At 40.3% G+C, this 24,782-nt stretch overlaps 1 protein-coding gene across 1 annotated transcript in view; it reads left to right on the plus strand.

The window, feature by feature from the left end:
- The window catches only part of LOC135215478 (denticleless protein homolog), a 43,604-nt gene extending 19,724 nt beyond the window's left edge, over positions 1-23,880 (plus strand). Inside the window, exons 7-8 of the mRNA XM_064250226.1 lie at positions 20,785-20,987; positions 21,499-23,880. Of these exons, the coding sequence (XP_064106296.1) occupies positions 20,785-20,987; positions 21,499-22,662 (1,367 nt within the window). The 3' untranslated portion in view covers positions 22,663-23,880. The remainder of the gene's footprint in view (positions 1-20,784; positions 20,988-21,498) is intronic.
- The last annotated feature ends 902 nt before the right edge of the window (positions 23,881-24,782 follow it).

The raw sequence follows: 24,782 nt of genomic DNA on the forward strand, positions 1-24,782 counted from the left end.
AGCACAATATTTAGATTTATGGTGAATTTATGAAAAAGCTTTTTCCTTACGTTCGTGCGGTAACTCTTCCGATAAACTTTTTCGTGCGATTGTCCTAATTTTTGCACCCTTTTAAATTTGCGTAAGTGCAAAAATTTCAACTTTCGGTCAACTTTGACTCTACCGAAATGGTCGAAAAACGCAATTGTAAGCTAAAACTCTTATATTCTAGTAATATTCAATCATTTACCTTCATTTTGCAATGACTTGGAAGTCTCTAGCACAATATTTCGATTTATGGTGAATTTATGAAAAAAAAAAAAAAAAAAACATTTTCCTTACGTCCGCACGGTAACTCTTCCGAAAAAATCAGAATTTTTTTGTGCAATTGTCGAAATGTTTGCACCATTTAAAATTAGCAGTTACATAAAGTTTTATATATGAAAATGTGCGCAATTTCATGTAGAATACACTAAAAATGATTGAAGGTTGTAGCTTCTCTCTTTTTTCGAAATATTTGCATATAAATCACGATAAATAGAAAAAAAACCACGTTCGGTCAAATTTGACTCTACCGAAATGGTCGAAAAACGCAATTGTAAGCTAAAACTCTTACAGCCTAGTAATATTCAGTCATTTTTCTTCATTTTGAAACAAACTTGAAGTCTCTAGAACAATATTGTGTATTTATGCTGAATTTTTGAAAAATATATTCAACTTCCCTCCGCGCGCCGATTCGCGGCCGCGAGTCTCCGAAATACGTACATCGCATTATCCTAATATTTGCTCCTTTTCATATTAGCCGTTTTTATAGAGTTTCATATATCAAAATGTGCGCAAATTCATGAAGAATACAATAAAAAATAATTGAAGGTTGTAGCTTTTTCCATCTCCGAAATATGTGCATATAAAAAAAAAATATATATAAAAATTTCGTCATTCGGTCAAATTTAACTCTTCCGAAATGGTCGAAATCTGCAATTCTAATCTTACAGTATTGTAATATTCAATCATTTTTCTTAATTTTGAAACAAATTGGAAGTCTCTAGAACAATATTTAGATGTACGGTGAATTTTTGAAAATAACATTTTTTTACGTACGTGTGTTACGAATTCGTACATCATTTTGTGATAATATTTTTCCGGTGTTGCTTTTATTGTTTTACAATGTATTATATATCAAAATGATTGCAATTTAGTGTACAATACAATGAAAAAAAAGTAACTTGTTAGCTTTGACCGTTTTTTGCACAGCGTGATTTGAATACAATTATCTATGAATTTTTTTTTTCGCTACCATATATTGCATTATTTACATATGATAATGATATTATTTTTCATTTCTGATGGTTGCATACTAAACTTCAGGCAATGACAAAAAAATGAGCCAAAAATTAACTCTTAATCTTCAAAACTAAGAGCGCTGTGATTTTTTGAATAAATTATTTTTTCCGCTTCCGCGCTCACTCCAAACCGGCGCCGGCATACAGGAGAGGTTTTGATTTTGAGGGCTTCGGCGTAAGAGGGTTAAGCTTATAATTTTTATATGCTGAAAATTTTTACATTATGCAATGAAGACATCCTTTGATATTTTGAGTCAAGTGAATTTCATTTGAGTGTCACAACCATAGATATTTGAAGGAGGGTTTTTGAAGCCTTTGGAATAAGTGTTCACTCATAAAGTTTGTTTTATCAACATTCTTTGTTGACTGCAGATAATTCTTAGTTTGGCTTTGAATAGTGTGATACTTTTTATACTTTTTAATGAAGTAGGTCTTGGCAGTACAATGGGGGGAAAAATAACAGCAGCATGGATGAAATTGAAATTTTGCCAAACTCCTGAAAAATATCTCATTGAAAGCAGAGTTAAAAATTATGTGTTAATGGCTTGTGCCACTCTGCAGCAGATGATGTAGGTTGGGGAAGGGGGGTTTGCTGAGAAGTTGGTGTTCAAGGCTGCCATGAGATTGTTTTGGCACTGATGAGAAAGAGAGAGAGTACTAAGAAAATTTGTAGGTATTGGAGGAGCAGGTCAAGGACCAGTTGTAAAGCCAAGAAAATCGTAGAGGTAGATCCGAGTTAAATAATTAAAGTAGAATGGACTTTAAGCAAAAAAGGGCCATCAACAGAAGAGTTGAGAGAGCATATTATATGTTTTATGTCTGACTGTAAAGGGAAAATCCTAATGCATTTTAAAATGGTCATGATAATTCTTGACTTGTTTGCACAAGTTTCTGTTCATGTGTCAGATAAGGTTTATATTCTCTAATACCATTTAGGGTGTTGTTCCATATCCTTTCAATTTTGCTTGCTCTGCAAAATGTGTGTAGAGTATTCCAAGTTATTGTTGGAGACTTGCTTCCTGAAATGTGTTGCTTCTGCTTCAGCAATGAAATTAAATTACTATAATGAAATTCATGTTAGGAACTTTTTTGACATTTGATTAACAGTGAATTGCAGTAGTATGATTGCTTAATCTGAAATACAGGTACAGAACCTATATAATTGTCATTACACTTTATTAACCAAATATCTCAATTTCAAAGGGTATGATTGCCAGATTAACAAAAGTGACATTCACTTTTAAAAAATTACTTTTTACTCAATTTAACAATGTACAGCAGCTACATTGTGTTGTGTATTCATATGGCACACTGTATTGAGAAATTTTAATACAGGAAAAAATGACCACACTTGCAAAACTTTTTTTTTTCTTACTCAACAGATCTGGTAGTAACAAAATCCAATTAGAAATGCCAGTAATATTAATATTAGTAATATTTTTTTAAGTTGTAATGGCAGTCTACTTTCACAGATTAAGAAATAATATACGTACATAGAGTTACATGAAGTCATGCTTTTAAACCATAACATAACCTTTCATATAGTACTATTCTTTTCCTATACTTAATAATTTTAGATAAGCTGTATGCTAAAACAGACAATAGTTGGAAGGTGGCTAGATTATTTCAAAATAAAAAACAACTTTCAGGGATGTTCAAATAGATATGTATATGGTTTAACTATGAAAATATTACTCATAGGAATCACCCTTGTACATATGGACACACGTTTTACCTGTTACACCTTCTTGTGAGACTTCAAAAAATTATACGTTAACAGTGTTAAGGGGGCCGGCCGGAACCCCTATATATGGTGGTATAGGGCGAAAAATGCAAAGTCATGAAAAAATTCATGGAGCTTCATATGGCAATTGAGAATACGTATACGAAATATTTTGTCAAAATTCCTCTTACTTTCGTAGTTACAGGGTAATTAGTTATCGTAACTCAATAAGCCTAAAACATTGATCCGTACAAGAAAATGCAATATTTCTTCTATTATCGTAAATTTTGATAATTATTGTCAAAGAAATTGGGAGAAATGGCATCTGTAGACATTCCCCGAGTCGAGAAGGAGACTTCAGGCTCAGGTACCAAGTCCAGTCCTGATTTAGTGCGATCACAGACTTCTAGTAGTCTACACGTTCCATTTCACCTCTGCCATTCGCCCGCTTTTATGTATGTTTATGTATGTTTCGGCAAGAATTTCATCATGCCAATGAGGAAAAGACAAGGAAAACATCTCGGTAACATACAGACGAAGAAAAACGCTCAAGTATTATTACAGAATATCATAATATATGCGTAGTTAGTGAAGAGAGAGGGGAGGGTTGCTTAGTAACGCCCCCGTCTTGCTTGACAGCACACGTCACACTATGCCCAAGGCTACGATCTTTGAGCAAAGAGATCTTCATTTATGATAAATAACAAAGTTTTGGTTTTTCAATACCCAAAATGGAATATGAAATTCATAATAATCATGATTTATTAAATTGTCTTTGTAAAAAAAGAGTACGCCTTCGAGTTTCACCTCTTGACATTCTCTTCCATTTTACGTTTGTTTATCTATTTGTTCCGATGCGAGATACTTACCTCGAACCATTTCATAGGAGATTCCCGGATGTCGATCCGGGTCCGACCAGAAAATTCTGGTTATATGCCGCACCCAGGTCAGGCCTATGCCCCAGGGGTCGAAGACCAAGCCATCCTAATGACCTATAGTCAGTCCTTCTCTGGTCGCAGGAGCGTGAATACGCCCCTGCTCGTCCGGTGTCCGGCCCTTATCCTTTGTCCGTGTGTGTGCTTTGTGTGCGTGTATCGTGTTTTTGTGCGATGTCGGCCTCGGAGCCTCAACGTCGTTGCCCCAGGTCCTGAAGGACGGGCTTGTGGAGCTTTCTCTCGCCCCCTCTGATTGATCCTCATTCTTTGTGTAATTCGTGTAGGGGGGGCGCTTGCTCTAAAGACAACACGTGCTTGGAGTGCATTTCTTGGCCATCGTATCAGTGGGATTTGGCTTCCACTAAGAAGAGAAAGAAGTCTAAATCTTCTTCTGCGAAGATTTCGCGGGGATCGAGGAGTGAGAGCAGCAGCAGAGACGGCGGCGCCCCTTCTCCTTCGGTATCGTCGGAGAGGAAGTCTCCCGCCTTGCTACAGGTTCTTTCTCCTGCCCCCTCCCAGCGAGGGGGCCTAGGTGAGTCCGTTGCCGGGTCTCCCACAGGGGGGGTCCCGATGGAGTCGTTTCCCCCAACAAGGTGGTACCGGAGGCTTCCGCGGTGCTGAGGGACTGCTGGTCGCGGTTGCAGCTCCAGGGCTCCCCGTCCTGGTCCTCTCTCTTGGCATCGGTGCAGGGGGGGGACCCGTCCCTCCCCTCTGCGGAGCTTCCCGCTTCGGCTCTCCCCGCTTCGTCTACGGCTCTCCCCGCTTCGTCTACGGCTCTCCCCGCTACAGCTCGCCTCGCTGCGGCCCCTCCCGCTCTCGAGCGGAGCTCGCCGCTCGCGGCCGGACCCGGACCGGTTTTACCCGGTCACGGATCCACCCAACCACCCGGCTCCAACCCTTTTCCCTTCTGCCGTTGGGGATGTCTTTCCCCCTCGTACTCCGGGGAGATCCCCAGTGAAGGACGATGCATTCCCGTCCTGGGGCTTCCCGTCTAGGGGACAGGAGGAGCCGGGAATGGCCTTGAGGGCGGCCTTCAGGGGCGGTCCCGATGTGATAGAGGTGTCCCCGACGCGGCCGAAACGCTCCTCGCGTTCCCCCCGCGATGGGAGTCGCCGGAGGAGAAGCAGAGACGTCGGGATTCGTCAGGGGAGAGGAGTTCTTCAAGTTACTACTCAAGGGAGAGATCCTCCCGTAGGAGGAGACGCTCCTCCAAGAAGAGGCGCCGTCATGGGAGACGCAGGAGACGTAGTTACTCCTCGTCCTCGAGCGGCTCTTCCCGCTCTCATCATCGTAGCCGGGATCGTAGAGGGAGTGACAGGCGTCGGGACATCTCCCCCCAGGGGCGGAGGCGTTCTCCTTCCCCGAGGGTGGCCCCCACCCCATTGGCCCCCAAGAAGGTCTCTCATGGGGGGTTCCCAGCCGTCTCCCTCCCTACTCGTCCCTCGGTCCCGGTGGATCCTGCCTCGGTCTCGTCAGCCATAGGGTTGGCCTCCATGACCGAGCGGGCTCCCTTCTTCCGTGTTCCCACACGATTGTCGCCTTCGCGGATGGAGCCTAGAGCCGATACCTCCTTAGGGGGTGCAGAGCCCCTCCACCGCTCAGGTATGAGTACCTCCTCGGGATGGGCCAGGCGTTCGGGGCATCCCCCCTCGCAGGAGACCGGTGTGCAACTGGGTTTAGGAGCCCCTCTCCGGGGAGCTTCTCCAGCTTCCCTCCAGCTAGGGTCTGGGGCCTCTCCTCCGTCGCGGGACGCCGAGGAAGAGACCCTTATCCAGGAGGTACTCCAGAATGCCCTGGAGGAATTGGGTCCAGTGGATGAAGGTTCTGCTTTCAGGAGAGTCCTCTCTCTGATTAGTCCATGAACCGGCTAGAGAGCCAGCCCCGACGGTAGAGGACAACAGATCCATGGCGGTGGACTTTCTGTTCAGGGATCCAGAGGAACCCAAGCCCTCTCTCAGCCTCCCTAGGTCCACCAATACGGAGAAGGCCCTGACGGTGGTGGAAAAACTCATTGCAGGCTCCAGTAACTCCTTGCGTTGGCACTCCTCGGCTAGACTACTCCCAGCGTCTAAGCCGAGTCAGAGGAGGCTATATGGCCCGGGAGGTGCCCCTCTCCTCCCCAAATCCGTGGAAGGAAACTTGGCAGCCCTAGCGCCCGGACTCTCGGAAGAGATAGCTAGGCACGTCGGGACTAGTCTCCTTCTCTCACCAGGAGGCTATGGCTATGGAAGTCACAGCGTGGACCTCGATTCATGTGGCTTCTTGGTTAGATCTGTGGTCCGGGGCGGTAGCCAGGTTCCCACCCTCCACGACTTGAGGGACGAGGCCTCTCTTGAACCCAATTCAAAGAACTAATTTTGTCGGGGGGTAAGTCCTTGGGCTTCCTCACGACCCAACTGGTCTCGTCCTGGGCGAACTGGATCTTGAGGAGGAGGGACTCTGTGCTGGCCAAACTCCCTAGGAGCATTCCTGAGAGGGAACTAAGGACCCTTCGAAACGCCCCAGTGGAAGGAGCTGCTCTCTTTCGGAGAAGCTAGTGGAGGAGTCTGTGGAACTTGGGGAGGAAGGCCAGCAAGGCCCAATCGTTTATAGGGCCCCTCCCCTACGTCAGTCGGTGCCGAAAGACCTAGTGAGCGGCCGAAACCTCAGAATAGGACCCTCTCGGCTCCCCCCACGGAATCACCCCTGCGGAACTGGAGAGACCAGGGAACTCAGCCCTCCCCCAGGACCCTCCCTCCTTCCCAGGCACCCTTCAGGCCCAGACACCCTACTTCTTCCAGGAGGGGTCGTAACAACCGCTTCCCTAGGAGGAAGTAGGAGTCGAGGCCCTCTACCGAGTCTTTCGCCACCGGTGGGGGGTTGCCTCTCGAGCTGTTGGCAGAACTGGGAGGATCTCGGAGCCGAGCCCTGGACAGTCCAGGTCCTCAGGGACGGTTACCGAATCCCCTTCCTAGACCAGAAGCCTCCCTTGACAGGGGAGCCGGCCAATCTGGCCTCTCAGCCCCGGAACCCTGTGCACAGGGAGGCCCTAAGGCTAGAAGTTCGGGCACTGCTGGAGAAGGGAGCCCTCCAGCAGGTGGTGGATCGCTCCCCCGGGTTCGGGTTCAGTCGACTTTTCCTGGTGGAGAAGTCGTCAGGGGGTGGCGACCGGTCATAGACCTTTCGGTCCTCAACTCATTCATCCTAAAGACGCCCTTCAAGATGGAAACACCACGCTCGGTGCTGGCTTCCGTGAGGCAAGGGGATTCATGATGTCCTGGATCTCAAAGACGCCTACTTCCAGATCCCGGTACACCCGTCCTCCAGGAAATACCTTCGCATAAGTTGGGAGGACCGGACCTTCCAGTTTCAAGTCACTCTGCTTCGTACTGGCAACGGCCCCGCAAGTGTTCACGAGGGTGTTCTCCCTGGTGTCGTCTTGGGCCCACAAGAGGGGTATACGCCTTCTCAGGTACCTAGACGACTGGCTACTCCTTTCCTCCTCAAAGGAGCGCTTGATAGAACAGAGAGACGCCCTCCTGGCATTCTGCAAAACCCTGGGAATCATGGTGAACTGGGAGAAGTCCCTTCTAGCTCCCTCCACCAGGATGGTGTACCTGGGGATGGAATTGGATACGGAAGTGGGGCGAGCTTTCCCCTCGGGGGACAGGCTGGCAAACCTCCGGAAAATTGCCTGCAACTTCCTAAGCCACCCCCCCGAGACCGGCAAAGGAGTGGCAAAGGCTTTTAGGCCACCTGGTCTCCCTGGAAAAACTAGTCCCCCAGGGAAGGCTGAGATTAAGGCCACTACAATGGGACCTGAAAGTAGGGTGGTCCCCAGAAGGAGGAAACACCTCAAAAGCCGGTTTCCATCTCACTGGCAGCAAGGAAGGCCCTCGGTTGGTGGCTGAATCCTGCAAACTCTCGTCGGGGTGTGCCCCTCGGGTCAGTGCCCCCGGAGATGCTCCTGTTTACGGACGCGTCGAAGGTAGGCTGGGGGGGCCACCTGAATTCCCTCTCAGTGCGGGGGATATGGTCGCAAGAGCAGAGCACCTTCCACATAAACAAACTGGAGCTCTTGGCAGTAAAGCATGCCCTGGAAGCATTCAAGGAAGCAGTGGGAGGACACTCGGTGTGTCTGATGTGCGACAATGCCACAGTGGTCGCCTACGTCAAGAAGCAAGGAGGCCTGAGATCAAGGGATCTCTGCGGATTGACGGAGGAGATCTTGAGCCAAACCGAAGCCCTTGGGACCTCCTTGACGGCAAGATTCATTCCCGGCAAGAAAAACGTAGTCGCCGACGGCCTCAGCAGATGGGGTCAGGTGGTGGGATCCGAATGGTTACGCTACACCCCGAAGTAGCGAGGGAACTAATAGGGAAGTGGGGCTCCCCATCCCTGGACCTGTTTGCTACGAGGCTAAACACCAAACTGCCGGTGTACTGCTCCCCGGTGCCGGACCCAGCCGCGTTTTGGGAGGATGCGTTTCCAGCAACCGTGGGACGGCCTGGACATGTACGCTTTCCTCCTTTGCAGTCCTCAGGCAGGTCCTCAACCATCTAAGAAAGGCGAAAGGGGCGGCCCTGACGTTGGTGGCGCCTTGGTGCCGGACAGGGAGTGGTTCCCGGACCTTCTAGAGTTGGCCTCTCATCCTCCTTGGGAGCTGCCCCCAGGCCAGACCTGTTGAGACAGCCCCACTTCGAGAGGTTCCACAGGAACATTCCAGCCCTCTCCCCCTTCACGGCTGGAGACTATCGAGCGGCTGTTAAATAGGAGAGGGTTTTCTGGGAGGGTGGCTTCTCACATGTCCAGTTACTTGAGGGAATCCTCCGCTAACATCTACCAGGCAAAGTGGAAGGTTTTTGGGGCCTGGTGTAGAAAGCGTAACCTGGAACCTCTCCGAGCGAAGATCCCAGACATCGCAGAATTCTTGACCTACCTGAGGTTGGACAAGGGCCTGTCAATTCCAGCAGTCAAAGGAGCCAGGTCCGCATTGAGCCAGGTCTTCTCCCTGAAAGGGCTGGATCTGGGGAACTCGAAGCCTCTGTCCTTGCTCATAAGGGAGCTTTGAGCAGAAGTGCCCTCCCAGCGCTGGCTTGGTTCCCGCTGGGATGTTGCAATAGTTTTAGATTCCCTGAGGAAGCCCCCGTTCGAGCCGCTCAAGGACATCCTGGGATAGGGAGCTGACCCTCAAGACAGTGTTTCTGCTAGCCCTGGCCTCCACGAAGAGGGTGGGGGAGCTCCACGGCCTCTCGTATGTAGTGACCCACACGAGGGGATGGAAGGAACTCTCATTCAGGTTTGTCCCCTCCTTCGTGGCTAAGAATCAGAACCCCTCGAGCTCGGATCTCAGGTTCGTGGAGTTTTCCATCCCTGCCCTCCCGAAATCGGACCAGCCTAAGGATCTCCTCCTTTGTCCGGTGAGGGCAGTTCGGAAGTACATGGAAAGAACAGCCCGGTTCAGGCCGAGGGTAAAGAATCTCTTCGTCACCACGGGAAGGGTGAAGAAGGCAGCCTCGAAAAACACCATCTCCTTTTGGCTGAGAGAAACCATCCGGAGAGGCCTACGAGAAGGGGGGCCTTTCCCCTCCAGAGGGAGCCAAAGCCCATGACATCAGGGGAATTGGGTGTCCCTATCATTCTCAAAGAAACAGGCAGTGGACCAGGTCCTGAGGGCAGGAGTCTGGAATAGGCAGTCGACATTCACAGCCCACTATCTAAAAGACTGCACGAGAAGGTCGCTCGACGCCTTTGAGATTGGCCCCGTGGTGGCAGGCCAGCAACAGGTCTAGGTCCCCTCTCCAATCTTCTTGGAGTGGACGGGCCGGTGTGTATTGAGTGTATGTGAGTGTGTGGGGTTTTTCCTCAAATCCCCCTAATCCTTATCCTTGTTATCCCTGGGCCTTTGTTGGAGCGAGGAATCCAGGAATACTCAGGTAAGATACGCAGGAGTGCGTATGGTTCTCAGTACAAACCACAGTTTTACATGTCAAGGTTTGGTTATACCCGCACCAGGCTTGCCTTGCACCCCTCCTAACCAACCACCCACGATAACGGGCTGGGTTGAGTTCTAAGGGGAGCAGTCGCCCCTTCCTCTGACCTATCACCTTTGGGGGCCGTTCCCGTCCCCTAACCTTCCTTCGCCCTCCTCCTAAGGGGTAAGTCTCCTATGAAATGGTTCGAGGTAAGTATCTCGCATCGGAACAAATCACAAATTCTTGGTAATTTGTATTTTTCCTAGCGATACTTACCTCGAACCATGGAATTAGAATCCCGCCCTTCCAGCCCGCGGAAGCTTAGGGGAGACACCTCGGAGTGGAGAAGAAGGACTGACTATAGGTCATTAGGATGGCTTGGTCTTCGACCCCTGGGGCATAGGCCTGACCTGGGTGCGGCATATAACCAGAATTTCTGGTCGGACCCCGATCGACATCCGGGAATCTCCTATGAAATGGTTCGAGGTAAGTATCGCTAGGAAAAATACAAATTACCAAGAATTTGTGATGTTTCGGGCAAGAATTTCATCATGCCTAAGAGGAAAATACAAGGAAAACATCTCGCTAACATACAGAAGAAGAAAATTCGCTGTAATAAGCCGAGTTAGTGAAGGGGAGAGAGGGGGTTACGTAGGAAGGAGTGCCCCAGGCTGCGATATATGAGCAAAGGGATCATCATTTATGATTAAATTATGATAAATAAAATAGTTTTGGTTTATTAATACACAAAAAAGAAATATACATTCATAATAATCATTATTTATTAACATTGTCTTTATAGAAATACGAAGGAAAACTTTGAACGCCCGTATCTCAAAACTATACTTATTGACCTTCAAAATCTATATTCTCACTTAGTTTTAAAGCTATAACATTGGAATTTGGTATATAACTCAGAAAGACATTATAGAACAATCAAATAGAGCCCTTTTTTCCAATTTTTGTTTCGTATTTTTTTTATAAATTTTTTTCTCCTGATTTATAGGGTTTATTTTTTTACCATATTGAAAAATTCATATCTAGCTAAAAAATGACTTTTAGAAAAAAAACTCCTCATTCGATTGGAGGTCTACATCAGGTCTATATATGGTAGTAATCCCAGGTCTTAATATTAAATATCAAGGGAGGAGATAGAATTTGAAAAATGGTTATTTTCGGGATAAATCGCCCTGGCGTCACAAAACCGAAGGTCAGAGGCGAAATCATATGCGGTTTGGAGATGTCCCAAGTCACCTTATTAAGTGGTATGAATATCAAAGTCCTGTCCTTAAAAAAGGGCATTAGCCGGCCGGCCCCCTTAACTGTGGGGGATGGGGGGAGGACTTTCTCTGTTGGCAAGAGTTTCATCAATAAGCTCTGAAGTTCTTTTAGTGGGAGGAGTCATTAGGTATGATTGGAGAAAGACACACACGCACACAGAATAAAAAAATATCTGAGGAGGTCACATCACTGTAACTAAGATTAGTCTCACTTTTAATATAAGTTTGTTTATTAAGATTAAATTTAACTTTCAGCTAAGGTGTTATCTTACCACCGTGTCTGCTATTATATATATCAGTTATATTCATTACACAATACTTAAAATTTATCAAAATTTTAAAGTTATATTGGTATTGGCAAAAATCACAAACATCATAACAGGATATTTTAATCTTATCACATAAGCCAAGTTTACAGTATCGGTTGCAGTGCGTTTCCTACAGATGCTATAATAGGAAGCTATAAAGAGAAGTGCAGCAGCACTTGATTGAGTATTACCCAAAAACTCATTGAAAGTGTTGAAAGTCGCTCTCTCTCTCTCTCTCTCTCTCTCTCTCTCTCTCTCTCTCTCTCTCTCTCTCTCTCTCTCTCTCTCTCTCTCTCTCTCTCTCTCTCTCTCTCTCTTAAAGTGATGTCATCTAGAAATACCACTGTGCTAAGTATGCAGTTTTGATGTCATAAAGAGACTAATCTTGACTTTTTTTTTTTTTTTTTTTATAAATTGTAATTCGAACTATCAGTGGTATTTCTAGATGACATCGTGTTACTTTAAGTTAGCTAATATGAGAGAGAGAGAGAGAGAGCGAGAGACTTTTCACCACCTTTATTGAATTGTTGGGTAATATTTAATCAAGTGCTGCTGCACTTCTCTTTATAGCTTCTTATTAAGTAGTTTTGTAGGAAACGCACTGCAACTGATACTGTAAACTTGGCTTATGTAATAAGGTTAAAATATCCAGTTATGATCTTCGTGATTTTCGCCAATACCAATTTAACTTTAAAATTTTGATAAATTGTAAGTATTGTGTAATGAATATGACTGATATATATATAATAATAGACACGGTGGTATAAGGTAACGTCTTAGCCGAAAGTTAAATGGAATCTTAATAAACAAACTTATATTAAAAGTGAGACAGTAATCTTAGTTACAGTGTTATAACCTGCTTAGATTTCTTTTCTTTTTTTTCGCGCTGCTGCAACTATACCTAAGGACTCCTCCCACTAAAAGAACTCCAGAGCTTACTGGTGGAACTCTTGCTAACAGAGAAAGAGTACTCCCCCATCCCCCTCAGTAAACACTGTTACAATATAATTTTTCAAAGTCTTTCAAGAATGTGTAACAGGTAAAACCTGTGTCCAGCAGTACATATGTTGAAGTTTTGTATTGGTAATAGCTTTATCAATACATATCTGTAATGAAATATTTTGACAAAATTCTCAATGGATGCAGATTTTAGTCATATTGCTAAACAGTTCCAGTGCTTATGAACAAGAATTTTTTATCATTAAGACTATGGTGGGAGATTGAATGGCTGTACCGTTACTTTTACTGTTGACCTTCCATTGAAAATACGGATGTTATGTATGGTTTTATTATTAATTTAGCCAGAACACTTGAGTGAGTTGAATGTTAATTCCAAATATCCTTGAGTTGCAGTAATGAAGAACCACACAAAGTATGCTTTTCTTTTAGGCATGGATGCTATAGTCAGTTAATGTTCAACTTATATGATGAAGGAAATATATCATGATGAATGAAGACTGATATTACAGCTTTTGCTGTTATGCGCTTTCATATCTGCAAATGTGCTGTTGGATGATTAGAGAAGTATATCATATGATGAATGAAGTCTGATATACCAGGAATACCAACTTTTTCCCTTTATATTGCAGCTTTTGCTGTGATGTGTTTTCATATCTGCAAATGTGCTGCCAGTAATATGGAAGGAAAGGTCTTTATATTTAGTTGTCAACTATTTGTCCAGAAATTGCTACTTGGATATATATTAAATTTGAATACTGCATTTGAGAACTTATTCACTAAGTTACTTGAAAGCAAACTTACTATGTATGTGATTTCTTTGGGTAGAGGTGGTTATTTTTATCATTGAAAGGGTTTTAGGCTGTCTTCCATAATTTTAAGATTTATGGTGTTCCTCTTACCTAAATGATTTTGTAGGGTATAACTTGCACAATAATAGTAGATTTATACAATGTACATAAGCTGTATGTAGACTTTTCCTTTGGGATTTTGCTGTAGTAAATATCTTTTCTAAAGGTGTACTAGATTTTGTTTTTTTATTATTGAAATGAGTTTGTATGGATTGGCTTGCATTTATTGTAATTTTATTTAGCATAAATATTAGCTCAGCACTTTAGACATATGTAGCCTTTTCACTGTGGAATTTTGATTTATGTTTCTAAAAGAAACCTTTACATTACTATTGCCTAATCTACTTAGCAGCATAGACATATGTAGCCTTTTCACCATGGAATTTTTATTTGTATCTCAAAAAGACCTTTACTGTACTATAACCTAATCTACTCTTAATAGCAATCTCTCTAGTCACTCAAAGTCACCTGTAGGGGGGTAGTGCCATCAGTGTATCTCATTCGGTGCAATGTAGGCATTACTTGAGGTTTTTTGCAGCGTCCCTCTGGTCCCTTTCATTCCTTTTACTGTACCTCTGTTCATATTCTCTTTCTTCTATCTTACTGTCCACCCTCTCTTAACTATTGTTTCATGGTGCAGCGGCAAGGTTTTCCCCATTACACCTTTCAAACCTTTTACTGTCAATTTCCGTTTCAGCGCTGGATGGCCTTAGTTGTCCCAGTGTTTGGCATAATGCCAAAAATTCATAGAACTAAAAATCAAAATCAAAAGAAGTGCCCCTATCTACCTGTTGGGTCCCTGAGTCTACCTGGTGTTGAAAACTACATTTTCTGGGTTCCTGTTGTCTCATACGTCTGGAGTCTGTTTTCCCAGAATTTATCTTTTATCTTTCACAGTAATCATTCATGACTTCACCCTTTATCAGGAGCATTTACCAAATTGAAATTACAGTGCTATATTGATGGGTAATGGTAAATACTATTTAGCTACTTATTTGTCATTGCACTTTGTTGAAGATCTGTTGTAAGTGCCAGTTCCTGTATTCAGCAGTGCCTAGCAATTGTTTCCTAACTATGTGAATAGCTGCCATTTTCATTGTATATTATGGTTATATCTAGTTGGGTATTTTGACAACTAACTCTCTCGCTCAAATTTTAGGTTCTTTTCTATTTGCTCTGGTGTTACTAAAGTCATTCATAGGAAAGGCATTGGTACATTCTCCTTGCTTTTGCCATTCGTATATTAAGTCACACTTACAAAATATTAGGTTCTTGTCCTGTTTTTCTTATTATCAAAGTAAATTATTAACCCTTAAACGCCGAAGCGGTAAAAAAAAAATGTCTCCCGTGTGCCAGAGGTGTTTCAGAGTGAGCGTGGAAGTGGAAAACATATTTTTTTCAAAAAATCACAGCGCGTTTAGTTTTCAAGATTAAGAGTTCATTTTTGGCTCCTTTTTTTGACATTGGCTGGAGTTTAGTATGCAACCATCAGAAATGAAAAAAATTATCATTATCATATATAAATATTCGATATATTGATAGCGCAAAAACAAAATTTTCATATATAATTGTATTCAAATCGTGCTGTGCGCAAAATGATTAAAGGTAACAAGATACTTTTTTTTTCATTGTAATGTACACTAAATTGCGATCATTTTTGGTATATAACACATTGTAAAACGATAAAGCACACAGAAAATATTATCACAAAATAATGCATGAATTCGTAAACGCGCGGACGTAAACAAATATTTTTTTCAAAAATTCACCATAAATCTAAATATTGTCTAGAGACTTCTAATTTCTTTCAAAATGAAGACAATGATTGAATATTACTATACTGTAAGAATATTAGCTTACAAATGCAGTTTTTGACCATATCTGACGAGTTAAAGTTGACCGAATGTCGAATTTTTTTATATATATTTTTTATATGCAATTATTTCGGAAATGAGAAAAGCTACAACCTTCAAATATTTTTCGTTTTATTCTACATAAAATTGCGCACATTTTCATATATAAAACTCTATGAAATGCCTAATATGAAATGGAGCAAATATTCCGAGAAATGGACGTAGCCATTTCGGAGATTTGTGGCGGAGAATCCGCGCGCGGAGGGAAGGAAAGTTTTTTTTTTTTTTTTAATTCACCATTAATCTAAATATTGTGCTAGAGACTTCGAATTTGTTTCAAGATGAAGATAAATGACTGAATATTACTAGACTGTAAGAGTTTTAGCTTACAATTGCGTTTTTCGACCATTTCGGTAGAGTCAAAGTTGACCGAACTTGGTTTTTTTTTATTTATCGTGATTTATATGCAAATATTTCAAAAATGAGAAAAGCTACAACCTTCAATTATTGTTTGTTGTATTCTACATGAAATTGCGCACATTTTCATATATAAAACTTTATGTAACGGCTAATTTAAAAAAAAATGGTGCAAACATTACCACAATCGCACGTTATGATTTTTTGTTTCGGAAGGAGTTACCCGCCCGTGGACGTAAGAAAATGTTATTTTTTCATAAATTCACCATAAATCGAAATATTGTGCTAGAGACTTCCAATCTATTGCAAAATGAAGGTAAATGCTTGAATATTACTAGAATATAAGCGTTTTAGCTTACAATTGCGTTTTTCGACCATTTTGGTAGAGTCAAAGTTGACCGAAGGTTGAAAATTTGTCACTTATCATTTTTTATATGAAAATATTTGAAAATTGATAAAAGCTACAACCATGGGTTGTTTTTAGTTGTATTGTGCATGAAATTGCGCACATTTGCATATGTAAAACTTTATGTAACGGCTAATTTAAAATGGTGCAAACATTACCACAATCGCATGTATGATTTTTTTCGGAAGAGTTACCGCGCGGACATAAGGAAAAAGTTTTTTCATAAATTCACCATAAATTGAAATATTGTGCTAGAGACTTCCAATTAGTTGCAAAATTAAGGTAAATGATTGAATATTACTAAAATATAAGAGTTTTAGCTTACAATTGCGTTTTTCGACCATTTCCGTAGAGTCAAAGTTGACCGAAGGTTGAAATTTTGGCACTTATCGTTATTTATATGAAAATATCTCAAACTGATAAAAGCTACAATCATGAGTATTTTTTGTTGTATTCTACATAAAAATGCGCACATTTTCATATATAATATTCCATGTAACGGCTAATTTAAAATGGTACAGAAATTATGTCAAAGTGACGAAATAATTTCTGAGATGTGTCACAGATACTTTTTAGTGCGGCAAGAAAGAAATTCGCGCTTGCGCACCTGCCTAATGATTGTAAACAAAACAACACCTTGATCCGTGAACTCCCAGCATCCCCCAAGGCGCGTGATTCAAGAGTTTTCGGCTGGTAGGCCTAAAAGTATTTTTCTGCGAATTTTTAAAAAAACTTTTGTATGTCGACGTAAAATACGTCCAGTTGGCACCCGAGAGACAAAAAATGTTGACGTAAAATACGTCCAGTCAGCGTTTAAGGGTTAATGTTAAAGTCATAAAGTTGGGTCCTTTATTTATTAATCTTTCAGCTTATGTGATTCTTTTTTTCTACATTATTTTGTACATAGTTTGGGACAATCATGGTAATCCATCATAGCCCTTGCTTTTACTATCCATCTATATGTAAGGAGCTGGGAAATGTTTAGGACTAAATGAGGCATTGAAGGTGTGTTTCCACTTTCAGACCTTTCTTGGAGATTTGTTTCAAGTGCCTGTTCACAACTACTAAATGATTGTAACTGTTTTCCTTTCTGAATGGCTCTCCTGTTTATTGTGTTCTATGCTTCTCTAGTTAGGTATTTTGCCATTTGTTTCTGTTATGGCAAGAGTTTTTTGGTCTAAAATCATCTTGTATAACTGGTTAGTATAAGATATTATTAGATGAAGTGTGTGTGTTTCTTGTGGCATCACTTTTTTTTGTATGAAGTTTTGAGGTTTTTTGTTTTTCTACTTAGAGATTCTAGATATGTGGTACATTGTTCTTGCTTCTGGCTATTAATATATTTTGTGTCTATGGTAAAAGTTAGGTCGTTGGCCCATAGTTATTCATGTTAGTTATTAAAACAGGTTATTAAGTGTTATGAATGATAAAATTTGGTCCCTTTATATACTGATCTTTTCACCATATGATTATTGTTTATACCATTCACATATGTTTGGGGGAAACATGTCACTCCATCATAGCTTTTACTTTTACCATCCTTTCTATATGTAAGGAGCTAGGAAAAGTGTCGAGGACTAAATGAAGCATTGAAGGTTAACTTTAGTAAGGGCTCGATTGCACAACTGAAGTGCCAGTCTGCTTTAGTTCATAGTTTTGGTAACTTTACACTCATGGTGATTTTTAATTTTGTGCTTTTTTTTTTTTTTTTTTTTAAATCATCCCTTTGTATGCTTTGTTTCCCTTTCTGAATAACCCATTGAATAATTTAATAAATTGTGACCCAATGAAACTCATTTTTGCTTCTGTATGTTTCCCAGCAACATTATTTTAGGGTGATAAGAAGGTGAAGGGATGAAGCATACCATTAATCAACTTTCAACATCTTCCTTTCTAATAGAGCAGTAGATTAAAAATTGCATTGTTCAATATTTAAACTTTTAGAAGAAACTTGCACTTCAAAGGGATAATGCCCATTGGTTTGTGAGCAGTGATGCTATCATGTTTCCAAATTAAAAAATTAAAAATCTATTTAAGCTGACAGCCTTTAAGTTCATGTAAATACAGATTTTACATAACTAACATATACAGTACACTGAAGTATTATACAGGCAGCCCTTGGTTAGTGGCAGGGGTTCCGTTCCTGGCCTCCGATGCTAAGTGATTTTCAACGCTAAGCGATTTTAAAGCTTACGGCCGCCGCACACTTTCTTTCGAAATTCTAGACCGCGATGGCGCAATAAATAAAATTATATTTATGCAGTATAGATCTATAGAATTTACAGTACACTACATTATAGTATTATAAATACTGTAAAGTGAAAAAAGCCTACCTTTAATCCTTTGGATGTCCAAGAGTATGTAAAGATATAATAAGGTTTTATACAGTGTACAGGTAGCTGTAGTGTTGAAGTTACGATAATTCGTCTTACGATAATCCAATTTTATGAGAGACCAAATTACAATAGCCTAACTTTATCCCATCTTCTAGTTACATAAGTTCAAAAACAGCAAAAGAGAATGATGAAAGTATGGTTTTAACGTTATACTCGTTGCATAAATGTGTACAGCCATGAACAACCGAATGTGAAACGACTTTTTTTCTCTAAGTACAACCAAATTCGATAGCATCCGTTTGGCTTGTATTTCAATCATAGTACTATAGTACACTATTACCGTAGTTGTTATAAATGATGTTATGTAGAATAGAACTGAGATATCTTAATGTAATAACTTTATTCGCTATAGATCAAAGATCAATCGGGAAATATACTGTGAAATTTAAACCTATTTTTAACTGAAGCTGAGAAAACTGTTCAAGCTGCTAATGACTATTATCGAGCATCGGCAACAAGGATAAAACCAGTAAACATAATCCATCAAATACAACCGTAGATAAACATAATCCATCAAATACAACCGTAGATAAAATTGAGATAAAATAATTTTAATCAAAACTACTGGGCTTGAAAGAACACATTTTACTGTTGGTTTCACGCCGATATAAGAAATAACGTAAAGTTCGTATTACGATGATATAAAGGAAAATTGTTAACAGAATCACGTAATTTTTTTTACGCAATAAACATGCCGCCAACGTAATCTGTTAACGAAAAAAAAAAAGTTCACAATCACAACGAGACATATTCAATTCATACTTCCACCTAAAAACACGTATAAGGAAAAATAACCTTGTGTCATATAAGTCAAGTATCTAGATATTCGTTTATGCCCGCTAGAAGGAAGAAAATTCGCACAGAATTGCGTTAAATATGGCGAAACAAACTCGTGTTCGCCATCAGCTGATTTGCAACCAAAACATTGGCCGCTCCGCGGAATACTAGCTTTAAGTAGCTTAGATTTGCCATAGTATTTTATAATACAATAATATGAGAATACATACAATATTATTGGATACACTGAAGTAATGTATAACTTTTTAAAGGATTTATGGAAAAGATGCATAAGTAATAAAATAACACCATGCATTTTTCAGAACAGTGGCGGACAAGAACGAACATGAAAAAACATCCTCTGACAACGTGTAGGGTAGTTACAAAAACTGCCTTAATTTGTATCATATTTATGTACCAAAATAAAAATACCCTATACCTAATATATTTTCATACAAAATTTTTTTTTAAAAACATAATAAGAGCATAAACATTTATAAAAAAATGTACACATCGATCGCTAAATTTGCACTTTTTTTAACTCAATATTTTCGGAAGAGCGCGGACAGGCAGCTGCCTTACAAGAATGAAAGTAAAGAGAAAAACCATCGCATGTATAACGTGAAGGGCAGTTTCAGCTGCGCCTTAGTATCATATTTCTGTGCAGAATTAAAGAAAAAAAATACCCAATAATATAATACATTTGCATACACATTTTAAACATCAAAGCATGAACATTTATAAAAATCGACACATCGATCGCTAAATTTGCACTTTTTTTAACTCTATATTTACGGAAGACTGGCAGACAGCGGCTTACAAGAATGAGCATGAAAAACATCATATTTGATAACGTGAAGGGCAGTTTCAAAAGCTGCCTTTGTATCATATTTATGTGCAGAAATAAAAATACTTATACGTAATACATTTTCATACACATTTTAAACATAAAAGCATGAACATTTATAAATCGACACATCCATAGCTAAATTTGCACTCAACTCGATATTTTCGGCATAGAACAGCATCAGAGGCATATATTTTACCCTAATACCTATGTAATAACTCAGTACAATTTTTTAATATCATTTGCATAACCTTTATGGGCTGAATGGTATTCCTACAAATGTATGTACTCGTTAGACAATGGTGCTAGCGGCGCTGTTGACCAAAAATTGTTTCGTAAAAATACCTTAAAATGCCTTATTTTTTTAATAAATATTTTTTACGACAGCCGTAAAACCGATTGCGCCGTTAACCGCGGGCCGCCTGTATAAGGTTGCTTTGTTATTGAACAGCCTTAATGAAGATGAAATAAGGAATACATTACCTTGGAGCCGTATTCACTGATTATTTAAAACTTTTGATATTTGAATCTTGTTTTGACACTTGAGCCTTTTAGAGAGGACCATTGTTAAAGCCTTTCTTTGCTTGCTAACCAAGTTCGGTCATCAGGCAAAAAGTATGACAATAATAATAAAAGAATGCAGTGACTAGTGACTAGGGGAAAGTTTGACCTTATACTATTACCCTTCCCTCCCTCCTTATGAAGTACGTTTTTGTTAATGCCAGCATTTTCATTTTAAAGAACATTTTCCTTTCCAGTTGCTGAATACAGTGGACATATCAATTCAACATACTTTGTCAAGTCATGTCTCAGTCCTTGTGGTTCGTACCTTCTGAGTGGTTCCAGTGATAACAATGCCTACATCTGGCTTACTGATAAACCAGGAGAACCTATAGCAAAACTTACTGGGCATTTTGCTGAAGTAACCTCAGTTGGATGGTGTCCTGTTGATGATGAAAAGGTATGTTACTTGAAGTGAGTTGTATAGGAGAGGAAGTCTGCATCACAGGCTTTAATTATAACCCATTGTAAACCAATTCATGTTCAGCCCACCAGGTCCCTAGTCCCTATGGCATCTATAAGGGTTTGTCATGTGATGTAATATCCATCAAACACATGAAAAAAAAAAAAGAATAATAATAATAAAAGCTATTGAAATCAAAATAAAAACCTGATGATTATCAAAACAATTTACCATTTTCAACCAGTACTCATACACTCCTGTGTGTCATTCACAGAAATCTGGTATTAAATTTGTCATAGAAGCTGGGGGTCTGTTAAAATTTGTTGTAATCTGTATTTTTTTTTTTTATAAATATTAATAACCATGCTAAGGGGCTTAAATTTGTTTTAAGTAATTTTCTTGTAATTCTATTGTTTATATTTTTTGGGGTGGGGGCTGTTGAAATTTATTAAAAGTCATAAAATGTTGAGCATTGCTACTTAATACTGTATCTCCTGTCCATTTTCAGATTGTAACTTGTGCAGACGACATGAAACTACGTGTGTTCCGAAGAAAAAATGTAAACAGCGATGACTTTGATGAAAGATTGAACACCCGTGGAGTGTCTGAGCCCTATTATTCTGAGAAATTGGAAGAAAAGAATGAAAGTGCCAAAAGTAAGGTATCACCTGAACATCCAAATGAACAAGGAGCACAAGATTTAGGAGATTCCATCCCTCCACTTCCTGTTACTCCAAGTACTTCTAAAGTAGGTGTTTCTATCCTTGCTACACCTTCAAGTTCTCAAGTAGAGGGAGGCCTGTCTGTTATATCTCCTCAGACATACACTGTTACTCCAAAGCAACAAACCCCAAGGCACCGTCATAAGGGGAGAAGTAAGGGCACTCCACGCACACCTCAAACAGGAGAGAGGAACACATTACTGCAGTGGCTTGCCAGTGCTAAGACACCACACTCAAAAGAAACATCAGTTGATCAACCATTGACATTAAGTGAAAGCAAGAAGGTCAACCTAAAACGTAAGTTAACAGAATTTATGAGTGAAGACCAGGAAAATCTTGAAAAGGATAACAAGAAATCCCCAAATTCTTCTCCCAAAAAGGTTTTATGCTTATCTTCATCAGTTAATACCCTTGATTCTCCTCCATCTACTGTAGCAAAGATGTTAAAGTATGAGGATGACATGGCGAGTTGCAGTAGTACTGGACACAGTGAGGAAACAATAGAAATGAGTGAGTGCGTTAAACCTATAGAAGATAGAGATAAAGTTGCTCTAGACAGTGGTTTCAGGAAGCCTGTCACAAATATTGCCAAGAGATTGTTGGAAGCTGATGTTCTTGATTGTAGTAAAATCAACAGCAAGGTTTCATCAAAATATGAATCTAACAATTCTACTCCTTCAAAGCATTTTAAATTTGGAAATCTTTCATCACCTACTGCAAATTTACCAAATTATGTATTAGATGGGTCATCACCGCATAACCGACCAGAAACTCCAAGGGAAAAGAAAAGGAATCCAGATTGGCTAACAAGTTTTGGTCATCAAAGAAAACTGAAGTTTTCTGCAGTACCTAATAAACCAATGTCAGGAAGGTTAGGGCCTCTGGTTCCCCATCGGCGGCAGAAAAAGATTCTTCAGATTAGAAGAAAAAAACCAGTTGTGAAGGTGTGAAGGAAACATTTCCTTTTGTATTATGAATTTACCAAAGTTGTAGACCAACTGGTCTGGTTCAAATTATTAATAGTCATTAATTTTATAATTATTTTCAAATGACTGTAGTAAAGTAGGGAGCAAGTGTTGATTATAGTTTTGAAGATGGATAACTAAATCCTCACATTGGGAATTTAACAATTCATGTTTTATCCATCCATACCACTTGGTCAAAAATCGGTATCCATCCATACCACTTGGTCAATAATCAGTAAGAAATTTTGATCATTCCTCTGGTCATTTCCATAACGTACTTTAGGGACCTCATTTCCATACTTTTGTACATATCCATTTTGTAAATCTCATCCCAGTATATTTCCTTTAGATGCTTTTGCATTTTTCAGTTTAAGCTGGTAGCACTCATTCATTCTTCTCATGCACTATCCCATACTACAGCTTTTGAGCTTGCTTGTTTATAATTTTCTGCGCATATATTTATGCAAAATACTTTAATTGTAATTGATTTGGATATTGAAGTTATGGTTGAAAAATGGATAAGTAGCATCCTCTGCAGAGAGAGGAGATAATTACCTTCCTTTATGGAGGAGATGATTGCAGGGCATCCTACACTAAAAACAGGAATCCCTCTTTTCTGAATAACTGAATCCTTTAAAGTTCCCATTGATTGTGTACTTTTTTATAATTATCTTTACGTTTTAGTGTTACAGTTGTCATTATTATTGTAGCATAGATTATAGTTATAATTACATTTGAAGAAGTATGTGATCTCAGTTCTTTAATTTTAATTATTTATTGGCATTTTATTTTTAATATTGTAATTAGTTTGCAACAGCCCCTCAAAATATATGTTCAAATAGTCAGCTTTTTTCTTAATAAAATATTTGAAAGTTTACAATGTTATATTTTGGCTGAAAAGTGAGTGACAGTTGTATTCAAATTTCACAATCTTCATAGAACTGGCCAGGTGGTATTTAAAGAAAATTTTATACAAACCTGCAGTTTTCTCTTTTTAAAATAAATTTCATTTTCCCTAGACGTACAAACCTGGATTCTCCAAACCCTCTATAAGAGTATTTTTCACACAGGCTGGCATTTATCACTACAAGACTAATTTGGCCCTGTGCCAGATTGCAAGAGTAGGAAATATTCAGATCCTGTTTCTAGTTTATGTATATGAGACGAACCTTTGTGAGTTGCAATTAAAGACCCTGATAATAACATTATATTCTCTTACCATTAATTGGAAGGTGAAGGCCAGACCAGCAGAAACATGGTCCACTTCCACAGTACACTACGGCTAAGAATTCTTTCAATGCAGGCTTTACAGGTTGCTAACTTGTTCATTGATGGAAGGATAAAGGGGGGGGAAGCCCTCCAACAGACTGAGGAAATCTTGGCAAATGGGGCAAAAGATTGGTATAGGGTGTAAGTGCAACCTCTTTCGGTGCCACGGCTTAGAGCGCATGTTGAGTTATCACTTGACTGGGGTCACCAAGGAGCCATAGAGTAATCCTGGCTCGTGGGATAATCAAAACCCTAGTGTTTGCCCTGTGAATCAGAGCAAACAATGGGAAGTTGTAGATTCAAAATGCCCAAGTACTTCATCTATTAGAGCTAGAGATCAAACTCCTCCCAGTTCACCATGATCCCAAAATGTGGCAAAAAGCAAATTGCAATCGTTCCTGAAGCAACTGCACATCAACTGCAAGATATGCAACAAACAAATTGCCAAGATTATGAAAAAAAAAACAAATGAACATCTGAGGGGCTGTCAACAATCCAAGGTACAGAGGTCTGAATGAACATGTCCATCTGGCTGAAAATCCAACTTCCAGTTCACCAGGATACCATATTGTAATAAACAGAAGTAATTTCAATCCTGAAGGAGGTGCTCTTCTGAGGATGCCAGATCCAAATAGCAAGATAATGCAATATATATGAGCCCAAGCCAAGTCCAATATGAAAATGTCTGAATGCTTCCTGGGCTGCTGACACTCTAAAGCATAGCACCTTGAACTGATACACAATTTATGTGCAGATGAATCAGAAGTAATTCTAGGAATCCTGATAAATTGGTATTTGTGATACACATCCTTCAGGTACTAAAAATCATGACATTC

This window comes from Macrobrachium nipponense, chromosome 19 (assembly GCF_015104395.2).
Source record: "Macrobrachium nipponense isolate FS-2020 chromosome 19, ASM1510439v2, whole genome shotgun sequence".
NCBI classification, from domain to species: Eukaryota; Metazoa; Arthropoda; class Malacostraca; order Decapoda; family Palaemonidae; genus Macrobrachium; species Macrobrachium nipponense.